The following is a 12,576-nucleotide window of genomic DNA, read 5'->3' as shown; positions in this document are numbered from 1 at the left end:
TCATATAATAGGATGTTAATTATAACAAAATGGAGTAAGCCTACTGGGCAAATTTAAGACAAAGGGGGCCTGTTGGCTGTAATGGGTTTTTGGTCATTTCAGCAATTTACAAAGCTTTTAATATACAATATATTGAATATATGTAATCCTAAAGTGGCAATAATTTGATATGGTCAATTAAAGAAATTAGGGGAAAAAGAGCAGTGAATAAAGATCTGCTTCTTCGTACTATGTAAGGAAATCTATTTAATGCCACACTACTTAGCAGGTCTTCACAAGAAATGATAAGACTTAATATTTCAGTTGCAATTACTCTACAGATTGGCCACATCCAAGTCTACACTGTTGTTAAAATATGTATTTCAGGGGTGCCTGGGTGGCTCAGTCGGTTAAGCATCCAGCTTCAGCTCAGGTCGTGATCTCAGGGTTTGTGAGTTCAAGCCCTGCGTTGAGCTCTGTGCTGCCAGCTCAGAGCCTGGAGCCTGGTTCCGATTATTTGTCTCCCTCTCTCTCTCAAAAATAAACATTTAAAAAAATACGCATTTCATTCAGTTACACAGGCTTTCCTATTCCAAGATGAGAATTATATTTTTAGAACGTAAGAGTAAACTCCCTAAACTAAGGAAAAGAAATCAAATTTAATTCCATTCATCAAGTTTTAATGGACTGCATATTGTATGCAAAGCAGCATCCAAGTGCTCTGGTGAATATATAGAGGGATTGAGACAATTCTGTGAGCATTTTTCTTTTCATGTGACTGGTCCACATGGCTATAGCTGTTATGAAGCAATGTACTCAGAAAGTCACAACTAATGCATTGTCAAAATACTCTATGTTGCTGTCACAATAAAAAGATGTCTAAGATAACTGTATAATTATTCATCAAATATATATCCTTGAATATTTAGCTATGGATGCTATGAGACTATCAACTATTTATTACTTATCCACACATTTATGCAACAAATATTTATTGAGGCACCTTTTATGTTCTAGACACTGTTGTAAATGTTGGGAATATAGCAGTGAATAAAGTACTCAAACTCCCCACCTCCTACTCAAAACCACATGAGCTACTGGGACTCTTTTCCAGAGGGTTTTTGTTTGTTTGTTTGTTTGTTTGTTTTTTTGTTAAGACACAGGACACAGTCTCTTGCCTCAAAGAGCTAGGAAGCAGTTATCTACAAAAGCACAGGATGGTAGCCATATGCACAACCCCACTACTGTTTCCTGTTTTCATCAGACTTCTCCCCACACTCCAGATGCCAAAACCATCACCCTCCACTCTTCTCTTCAAAACATGGATAGCTGTGCTACCTGGATTTTGATGTGACACAGATATCCTAGTCATCTGACATTGCCCCTCTATTGATCTATAGTTATGTGGTAGGGTGAGATTAGACTAAAAACTCTCAAGGAGATCTAGCAGAACCATTAGTGTGAGGAAGGGGTGTGTGTGTGTGTGTGTGTGTGTGTGTGTGTGTGTGTGAAGGTTTATGTGGTTGTGTGTATCGAATTTTGTTGGCAGTTCAAATATCTCTTTCAATTTTGTTTAACTTGTCAGAACCGGCAGACCTGGATAAAAGGAACCCAGAAAATAAAATTGATGAAACAGGTAAATTTTTCTTGCTGACCAATTTTTTTTTTTAATTTACTATGGCTTTCATGGTAAATTTTATGAAGCAACTTTCTGGAACGTTAGTGACCTGCTATATCAAAGCAGTTCAAATAAAATAAACGTCTCTGCCCATGGAGCTGCGAATTGTCACAGAGTGAGTGCTCTCTTCTAAGCTGTCTGGAGGTCTAGGGAAGCCACTGAGGCAAGTCCAGCTTGGGGGAGTGGCTGAGCCCTGGGGGAGCATGCTCGCCCTGCCCTCCCCTGTCTGAGCTGGAGGAGCCCCTAGAGCATAACTGTGTGAAACACTCTCACTTTACAACTGTAGAAGTAGGAAACCAGTAAAGACCATGACTTACCCAGAGACCAGTGCTAATTTTCATACAGTAATTTGAAGCCAACCTAAATTCTTGTCTGGTTGATATCCAGACATGATCTTTGAGGACTGGAACCCAATTTTTGTGATAAGCTGTTGTGTTCAATCTTTTTCCCTCCTCCTCTTCATGGGACCCCTAACTTTGTGTTAATGAAGACAGTGATGAGGATGAGGATGATGATGATGATGATGGCAAGGATTTATTGAGGACCTAGTATGTTCCACACACTTTACATATGTATCTTCTATGCTCTCTAAAGCTTATTTATCCCCATTTTGTACACGAGGAGGCTGAAAAACTCAGATCAGCGACTTGCCTTTAAGTAGCACGGTTAATTGGGTGGTAGCCTCGGATCTTACACGGATTAATCTGAAAATGTATGTTTTTCTTGACTACTTTGTGATCAAATACAAGAGATTTGATCAGAGTTGGGCCTTGCCTACTGCTATTTTATTTCTAGAAGCTTCTGTACCTCCCAGCCAGCAGTTGTGGATTGATGGACACTTGCCCCGGAATCACTCACAGCTGCTGCCAGCATTTCTGTATCCTACACATTAGCATAGGCACCTGTTGCCCGTAGAAATGTGGACTGGCTATAGTCAGACTTGGACTTGATAGACACAGATAAATATGGCACTATACTATGACATTAGTAACATTAACACCCAGCTCATTCAGCTTAGTTACACAGCCCACCACGCTGAGATGTAAACTTTATTAGAGGTTGTTTCAAAACAATGTTTCAAGGGAGAGAATATTAATATGCCCCAAGGCTTGTTTTCCCCTGTTTAGGGACTTGCATCTCATATTTTTAGTTTTCTTTGATTGGAATCTTTGTTGATCAGAACACCATTAAGTAAACACTGAATGTTGTGCATTAACATTTTAGTCTCATTTCTAGTACCACATAATTAGGCTCAGAGCTCCCATGTTAATAATTTTTCATGTTCCACTCTAAAGAAAACATTTCCCCAGTGACTGAACTGCAGAGCAGTGTGACTGTCTCCAGTGAAACCACCAAGGCTGCAAAGATGCTGATTATTAACTGTGTTCTATTCAGCACAACACAGACACGGTCTCTAGCTCTGAGCCATAACCCATTTGAAATGTCAGCAGCAAGCATCCCCTTTGTCCTGAAAGCTCTCTCCTTCTTGAGTGAACCCACGGTGGATTTGGGGGGAATCTGTTTGACTTGAGGATTTTACATGTGGAGGAACAAACACGTGTATAAACTGTGCCCAGACTCGCTGGAAATGGTGCCACGTGAAAGGGCAGCTTGGAAGATTTCCTTGTGCCTGGTTTGGGGATCAGGCAAACACACAGGTCATGGTCAAATCCCCTTACTAGCCAAATGTGTGACTAAGCATTTTGCAGAGCTTGATGACCACATGTTTGGCCAGGGACTGTAAACACAGATTGTGATCTAGCACAGATGGTGGGCTGTGCAAAATCTGAATTCGATTAGAACATAACCCTCCTTGTATGTCCAGAATCAGTTGTTTCCATGTACTGAGCTATCAGAGTCACAGCACCGACTCCCCAGAACTCTCCCCTCCCATACCTCAGTTCTAAATCTTGGTGTTTTCCCGCACATGGGGGAGCCAAACCCCACTTCAGAGATTGCCCGCGGGTCCTTGAGAGAGGACAGACGAAACTGGAGTGAGGGATTTGCTTTTTTCTCTCCTTTTTGTCTCTTCTGTCCACTTTCATCTGGTATGTCGGCATTGCTCATGGGGCCAATTGTTCTTTTCCCCTAGGGAGCACCCCAGGCTATGAAGGCACAGGAGAAAGCAATGAGAACATCTCCAGGAAGCCGGGCAACGTGTTGAAGACCTTGGATCCCATCCTCATCACCATCATAGCCATGAGTGCCCTGGGCGTCCTCCTGGGTGCCGTGTGTGGGGTCGTGCTGTACTGTGCCTGTTGGCACAATGGGATGTCCGAAAGAAACTTATCTGCCCTGGAGAACTATAACTTTGAACTCGTGGATGGCGTGAAGTTGAAAAAAGACAAACTGAATACACAGAGTACTTATTCGGAGGCATGAAGGCAGACAGATGAAAAGACGAGTCAGAGAATTGAAGGGGAAGGATGTAACTTGAACGTGCTGGGGAACTGTTTGTTGATCTCTCTCACTGTACAGGCTGGGAAGTGCGTTGATGACGCTGAGCCAGGCTTTTCTCAGGAGCATCCATGAGTACGGCCGACAGACATGAACAAGTTAGCTGTGTTCGCAATCGGAATCATGTACAGTCAGCTTTTTTCTGTTGGTTTCATTTGAATAATCCAATGCTGGTGTTGAGACCAAGTATGAATGACTTAATGATTCATTTCAACTCTCCCTCCCCATTCTCTCTCCTCTTCCTTTTATGGATTCTTTTCAGAAACTGTGCAAAATCCAAGATGCTGGCACCAAGTGTATTCAGCGGGGCCCTTTTGATGGACATGCTACCTGTAGCCCAGTGCCCAGAATCTATTAGAATAACTGCACTTCAGTGGACTCCTGAAGCTGTACTTGTGTATAATTGCCCGCGTCGTGCATAGGCAAAGAAGGGTTAGGATGTTTTATGTTAAAGTGCTGTAGCCTCAGTACCAGTATAGTGTGTCAGCTCTGTTTACAAAGCAATACCGTCAAATTTTCTTGATGTTTTCCAGTGTTGTACTAAACTTCGTGCTTGTGAACTCCATACAGGAAACCGTGCCATCACCAAACACTGCTGGCAACTGGGTGGGTGTGCTGCCGACAACCGCAATGAAAAATCCTTGGCACTGGCTAGTCTATGTCCTCTCAAGTGCCTTTTTGTTTGTACTGGTTCTCATTGTGTTACATTAACAACCTGCTCTGTTTCTCGCTGGTGAAAGCCCTACTCTTTAATCAAACCCTGGTGGCCCACTGACTAAGAAGAAAGTATATTTTAGTGTGAGATGTCAGCCCCTGGGAAGGCAAGGGCTCCGAAGATTTGGCAATGTGGCTTAATTGTTCTGCTTTTTCCGTAGTTCAATTTCATGTCTCTTGACCCTTTTGTATAAAGCTGCAATATTCTCTCTTATTGGTCTTTCATATGGAATGTATTTTCAAATGTAAACTCTTTCTCTCCTCTCTCTTTCTCTCTCTTTGTCTCTCTGTCTCTCTGTCTCTCTCTCTCTCTCTCTCTTTTTTCTCTCTTAGAATTTAAGCATTTGCCATTGTCCAGAAAAGAAACTTGCAGCTTTAACCTGCTGGTAATGGCAAGCAATTTTGCTAGACTTTATGTTTAAAAATAAATAAATAAGGGAAATTCCTAACTTTGCCCTCCAAAGTCTAACTTTGGTTTTCTTGTTAACTGGTTAAAGTGACAGTATCTTTTTTCCTTAAGCCATTTGTCTGTCTGCTCCAATCAAAATGATCTGAGATAGAAATGTTTGCATTTAATAGAGTGAGAAGCTGAGGGAGAAGGAATACTAATTGGCTTTTAAGTGAGACCCAAAGGAAGGACTGAATACAATTCTCCAAGTATCCAAAAATATGAGATTTTTACATCCAAATATGCAAAATGACCCTTGAGAACCCTCTTGTTTTGCTATTGAATCAGACAAGGGAAATGGAAGAAAGAACAGTTAATTTAAGAAAGTGACTATAAATCCTGGTGCCTGGAGGGAAGTATTTTAAGATAATACGGGGAAAGAAAACAAGTAAAGTCAAAACAAATCTTTAAAAACATCCATTCAGCAGCAACGCTGAAAAAACAGACTTGAATGAATGCACCTAGAAACTTCCAATGGCTCACAAAGAAAAAGCCTGCCTTGGGACTGGTAAGAAGGAAGCCTAGAACCAACAGCAAAGAGCCGTAAATATCAGGCAGCATGCGAATTAATCCAAAGAAGCTGTGGTTGTTTCCCGTGTATTTGTATCAGGCCATGGTGTATAGAACTTTTAGATTGTCCTTCCTACATTGCCCTGGGTCCCTTTCAGACGCATTTGTGGGAGTCACATTTGCATCATGAATGGGTCAGTCCATTCATCTTGGTTTAATTGGATTATGAATGCCTTTTGTTTCCAGGAAAGTATTGATCACTAGGAAAAAAGAATAGATTTTTATCCCCAGAGGCATTCATTCAGTTGTTACAATCATACCAGGATGAAAGCACCAAGATGTGTTTTTGTTTTTTTGCTTTTTTTTTTTTTTTTTTTTTAAGGCAACAGACTTAGAGTTGTCCTTAGTCAAGGAAAAATGATACTGCAACTTTAAATTTTAAAGTATCTTGCACTGATAAATATATTTAAAAATTATATGTTTATAAAGTTATTAATTTGTAAAGGCAGTGTTACAAAATGTTCAGTTTATATTGTTTTAGATTGTTTCGTAATTTTTAAAGGTGTAAAATAACCTATTTTTTCTTTATTGAAATCTATAAGACTTTCTGTAGTAAAATGTTTTCATTTTACTGGTATATGATTGCTTCATGTTTTGTACCATCATAAAATTTTGTGCAAATTTTTTTTACAGAAATTTTTATTTTCTATGACAATATGATGCTTGTAAATTGTTGTTTCAAAATGAACAGCGAAGCCTTAACTTTCAATGACATTTGTATTCTCAGACACTGAGTAGCATAAAAACCACATAGAACTGAACTGTAACTTAGATTCCAAACTATGACTACTACATTCCAAAGAAACAGTTGAATTAAACATTTTCATAAAACACCCACACCTGATGGCTTTTATTATATTAGCTTTGTTCTTGTTAAAGAAATTGGTATTGTGCCAACATTGAATCACTTCCAAGATTTTTTAAAGTTCTTTTTCTTTTCAAAATTTTCTTTTTCAAAATTTATTTTACAAAGAGAGAGAGTGAGCTGGGAAGAGGGGCAGAGGGAGAGAGAAAGAATTCCAAGCAGGCTTCACGCTCAGTGCAGAGCCCGGCATGGGGCTCCATCCCACGACCTGAGCTGAAATCAACAGTCACTCAACTTACTGAGCCACCTAGGTGCCCCTAAAGTTCTTTTTTTAATTTTTAAAGTATATCCTAATTAGGAGAGAAAGTTAAGAAGAAATATCCCAAAGTAGAATACTGACCCAAATTAGACACTGTCAGGATATAGGAATATAGAATTTAGCCTTATACACAGAAATTTTTCAACCCCAAATCTTATGTCAAATGCTCTTTATTCCATTTGGTAAATCTTTTTTTTTTTTTTTTAATGAGATTCACAAACATCTGTTGGTAAGTTTTGTTTTTATAGAAAGTAGGTATTAAACTGACAGGGTTTATGCATGTGCCTATGTAGGTGTAAGGCAGTGTTAAGCATGGCATTACAACTGGCCATTTGCTAATTCTTAGGAAAGTTTCTATCCCATCTGGGACTAAAATAATAGTAATAGTAATAATGATAATGACAGCAACACGAAAGCAAGAGAAATGTTAAGCCAAAGCATGCTGAGTATGACTCTTTACAAAACTTCTTCCAGCAACCCTACTGTCCACAGACCAACAATTCTTTGTTTATCTATAATACTTTGATTGTAGGGAAATTTGAAAGCATAGGAACTTCTTGAGAAGTGGGCTGTTCTGTATAGCTCTTTGCAGGGAACCAATATTCCTGCTTCTCTGGACATTTTTGCCTTTTGCATCTTCCAAGATTTATCTAAGAATAAGACATTTTCCCTATTGAGGGAATTTTCAAGTCTCTCTGCTTAGAAGAGAGAGACAGAGCTGGGTAATCACTTCACCGAAGTTAAATTCTACCTACTTTCAGGGATGTTTCCAGAAAACATGATGACTGGCAAGCGTCTATCAGAATTCATCTAGAGATGCTTTCTGAAAAATGCTAAGGGACCTCAATTAATATTGTCTCTGTCTCATGTTTGAGAAGGCCTTAAACATAGATGTTTTCACCCTGTGTCACCCCTGGTTAGCTGCTAGGCTATGTCCTTCTTACTGGGTGTAATGAGCTACATCACTCTATAATACTTCCCAAAGTCAGGAATTAAATGTATCATAAGGGTTGAAACACTTAAAAGCATGAAAATTATTTATTGTTTCATCTCCTGTCTTCCCTAATTACTTATTAATTGCCACTTGGGCTGAATTACACTAGTTCTTTTTGCAAATCAAATGGATTTTGTAACATTCCATAATATTTCTGCTTCCCAATGGTAATTATAGCTGTTGTGTTGCATTAAAAAGCAGTTCTGTTAAGCATTAGTTCTATTTCCCTAACCTATATCCACTAAGGGATCTTTACCAGCTTTTCAACTTGGAGGTTGAGAAAGGGAGTAAAGGGAGCCCCAAAGTAAGTAGAACTGAGCACCAAAAGTAGGTAAGACTAGATTAATAACCTTTTTAAAAACCTGTCCAATGAAACATTGCAAGATGATTCAAATGAGAGCATCACATTATCACATTGCATGCAATGTGTTAGCAATAAATGTCCTTTGAACCAATCGTATCATTTTAGGAGGAAAAGAGTAAACTCCACTGCACCAGAATTTTCTATGGTGATGTCATTGTACTGCTTTTTATTGAAAGCATTACCTATTTTCACAGCAGCTCTTTGAGGTAAGGTTTGCAATATTATTCCACCTTATAAATGAGGAATCCAAAGTTTAGGGAGGTTGAATGATGAGTTCAGTGTATCTCTAATCTCATCTCCTCTTCCATTGCTCCTACCATCTCACAGCCCTGCATTTTCTTGCAAGGTACTTGCATAGGGCCTTGCTACTCAAAGTGTGGCCCAAGAATCAGCATCAATAGTGGCATCACCTGGACACCTATTAGAGCTACAGAATCTTAGGCCATACCCCAGACACACAGAGTCATTTTAATAATATCCCCAGATAACCTGTATTCCCATCCATTTAGGTTTGAGAAGTGCCAAAATAGTCTTCAGTTAATGCTGAGCCAGGTGTGTGAAAGTTTGCCTCACTTCCAATAGTGATTTTGAGACACTCAGAGATGGGGAAAATACACATGCCTGCAGGTTTCACAAAGCACTTTCCAGATGAGTCGGAAAACAGACTGGATGCAACCTGGAAAACAGAAAGTAAAATTAGCAAATGGGCAATCCCATTCAGAAGCACGATTGCTCTGGAGGGACCTACACATACATGGGCTTTTCTGAGACTGCAGAAATAGTGCTGATGAAGTATTTTGCTGGGCAAAAACTTTAAAGTGCTACAGAGCATAGCAAATACTCTACTCATCAGAGTATAATCGGGGGTGGGGTGGGGAAAGGAGGACCCATTTGTAAAGAGCCAAATCCTCCTACCCAAAAGAAGTTGCCTTATTTATTCAACACACACAGTTTACTACTTTACAAAGATGTTAAAATCCTGAATGGTAAAACTAGACTGAATCCTACTTGATCTTCCTTTGATGATTTCTAATCTTATTCCTTAGGGTCATCTGTACAGCTGAATGGAATGATACCTATTATGATATAAGAGCTTAAGAAATGCGTAACACTTATAGCCAGTACCTACTGGTATCATTGCCCTGTTCGTGGTGTTAGGAAGCTGCTTGCTCTGGTAGAGTGTGATGCTGGGATTGGACATGCTGTCCTGTGAGGAGCTGTTGAGTCTCACCCTTGTGCTACTCAAATGAAATGTCTTGCCCAGATGGAAAGCAGGTCCTGGTCCATCATGATGCTCCTTTCAGGGATTCAGACATCTCCCCTACTCCATCATTTCTGACATGCGCTAATGCCACACCCTTCTTCAAGGCCTGATCATCACCCTGACAGGATACAGTGCTGGCAATGCTAACAGTGCTAACAATCTTGATGTAATCCAGTCGGGAAACTGTACCATTGTTAACTTGAGCTATCCTTTCTCTAATTTTGTCCAATTTCTGAAAATCATTGATGTTGATTAAATTGCTTCTTGACTTTGAATATGTGATATCTTTAAAGCAGATTCAAATCCTCAGGTTTTTGTTTTGTTTTGGTTTTGGTTTTGGGGGTTTTTTTTTGTTTGTTTTTTTGGTTTTTTTTTTTTTTTTTTTTTTGTAATTCTTCTGCTGTGATTCAAGCCCTCCATCTAAAAGGATCTTCTTTTTGGAGTCAAACATAGTTTTTGTTACATCAGCTTCTAATTCTCTATGTATTTAAGTTGCTGTTAGTTATAAGGAGAAATACTCTTTCTGGCATCCAGATAACAAATCATCCCTTTGATTTAATTTCATCTATTGATTAGGAGGTTTGGGTGGGTGGAGAGGCCCAGGAAGTGGCACCCATTCCATATTTTCCCTGTTCCTTAAGCACACAGAACTAGGACATCAGCTATGTGTACTTCAGCTAATGAATGAGCATATGGTGGCATCTACTTCGCATAAATTTCTTAACTCCTTATCATAACCACTACAATTTCCTGAATGTTTACTGTGTACCAAACTTCACTATATGCTTCAGTTAATCCTTAAAACAACCTTATTATGTTTTAAAGTTACAAAAAAAGTCCAGCAAGGCTGAGAAATATAATTGATATCAAACAGTTAGTAAGTAGCATTTCCAAGATTCAAACCCAGATCTGTCTATATTCCAAATGCTACTCTAAGCTACCTCCAAAGGTGAAGGAAAGGTCTTCTTGTTACCAATGTCATTTGTTACAGGAATGTTCTAGAATGAATGGAACTGTGATCTCACTTTACTGTTGGTCCAGGTGTTAGCTTAGGCTAACTATGGCTTGGCTATGCAGTAGTAAGAAATAAACTTCCAAGTATTACTGAGTCAACACATAAAAGGATATATTTAACTCATATAAGGCTATAGTGAATCAGGTAGCTCTGCAGGACACTTCTGTTCCAAGCACTGACTCAAGGATCTGGGCTGTTTGCCTCTGGCTGCAATACCAACCAGAACACGGAGCTTCTAGTCTCCGTATAAAAAAAGACTAGCACTGTCTCTTAAGTGCTGCAGCCTGGGATTGGCCCATGGCCCTAATTTTAAGGGTTTTGAGAAAAGCGGGGGAATACATGTATACTAAAGAAGTAGGAGGTGTCTCTACCACAACTTGCAAAGGCAAAGCCAAACTCTTACTGTACAAGGTAACTGAGATTATGCCTGCCTCATAGGGAAGTGAGGTCTTTCAGACTGGAAACCAATCATAACCTAGGGAGAGAAATAACCAAGGATGAGCAGTAACATGAGATGAGATGGCTTATGTCAAAGATGAGACTCCTGGGGCACCTGATTGGCTCAGTTGGATGAGAATCCAACTCTGGATTTTGGCTCAGGTCATGGTCCCAGGGTTGTGGGACTGAGTCCTGCATTAGGCTCTGAGTTGAGCATGGGGCCTGCTTAAGATTCTCTCTCTCTCTCCCTCTCTCTCTCTCTCTCTCTCTCTCTCTCTCTCTCTCATTCTCTCCCTCTGTGCCTACCCCCTGCTCTCATGCTCAGGCACTCTCTCTCTAAAATATACAAAATAAAATAGGAGGGGACAAGATGGTGGAACAGCATGGAAGCTTTTTTTGCATCTCTCACCCCTGAAATACAGCCAGATCAACACTAAACCATCCTGCACACCTACAAAACTGATTTGAGGATTAACACAACAATCTGCACAACCTGAACCAGAGAACTCAGCAGGTACACAGCACGGAGAGGTGAACTGAGGGAGAGAGAAGCTGTGGAGGTCAGGGAGCTGTTTTGCTTGCAGAGAGAGGACGGACACAGGGGGAGAGTAAGAAAGAAGCTGGAGAGAAAAGAAAGAGTATGCAAGGGACGGAACAAAAAAGGGAGAAAGGAGAAAGAAGAGGATTTAAATTCCATTAAGACTCTATAAACAAGGGGAGTGCAGAGTCTGAAACTCCACAGCTCACTAGCTGGTGGAACTCTGGTGCGAAGAGCAAATCCCCAGGAGCAGACAGTGAGGTCCTCAGGGTCCTTGGGCTGCATGGGGCGAGGCAGTTCCCCTGCTGGGAGGACATTTGGTAGAGGCTGTGAGGCCACCCCACAACCAAAGATCCCAGCGGACCCTGGAGAACAACCACATTCACAGGTGTTGGAACAAGGACGTTAAGGGGGAAGCCTGGTGTCAGATGTGTGTTGTGATTTTTCATATTCCCTGAAACTCTGCTGCTACATGATTGTGTGAACTTTTTCTGGGGTGGGCTGGCACCCAGCTGTAGTCTCTGGGCAGCAGCACAGTCCTGCAAACATTCTTGGTTGAGGACCATTGCTCAGTGAGACCATCGCTTGGAAGGTCTGAGTGGGTCAAAGCCGCAGTCTCTCAGAAGTATGGGATTGGGAAACACAGCTGCATCTGAGAAAAACTCAGGAGGGAGGTGCCTGATGGCTTGGTCCTGGACAGTGTAAAAGCAGGGTGTGGACAGAGGGAAGTGTGATTGCTGGTTGGGGAGAGCACAGAGTTCTGATACTAGAAACTGGGTAGCTGGGTAATACCATTTTCACCCCTCCTGTGCATGCACATACACACCTACATGCGCCACTACAATCCAGCCCATTAAGCTAAGCAGCACCATCTAGTGGATAACAGAGCCATTACACTAAGCCCCACCCACTGGGCCAACCTCGTTCTTCAGGACACCACAAGTCTCTCTGCCTGCTTAGTTTACGGACTGTAAAGTGCTTCATAGTTTGACT

At 40.7% G+C, this 12,576-nt stretch overlaps 1 protein-coding gene across 6 annotated transcripts in view; it reads left to right on the top strand.

The window, feature by feature from the left end:
- NRP1 (neuropilin 1) overlaps positions 1 to 6,679 on the top strand; it is a 503,454-nt gene extending 496,775 nt beyond the window's left edge. For all 6 annotated transcript variants that reach the window (XM_081796084.1, XM_060659006.3, XM_081796083.1 and 3 more), the window contains exons 17-18: positions 1,565 to 1,615; positions 3,750 to 6,679. In XM_081796084.1, coding sequence (XP_081652210.1) covers positions 1,565 to 1,615; positions 3,750 to 4,039 — 341 coding nt within the window. In that variant the 3' untranslated portion in view covers positions 4,040 to 6,679. The remainder of the gene's footprint in view (positions 1 to 1,564; positions 1,616 to 3,749) is intronic.
- Positions 6,680 to 12,576: the final 5,897 nt, after the last annotated feature.

The sequence above is a fragment of the Panthera onca genome, chromosome B4 (assembly GCF_046562875.1).
Source record: "Panthera onca isolate mPanOnc1 chromosome B4, mPanOnc1 haplotype 2, whole genome shotgun sequence".
Taxonomy (NCBI): Eukaryota; Metazoa; Chordata; class Mammalia; order Carnivora; family Felidae; genus Panthera; species Panthera onca.
The sequence above is the reverse complement of the archived record's forward strand: the minus strand, read 5'-3'. Positions and strand labels throughout refer to the sequence as shown.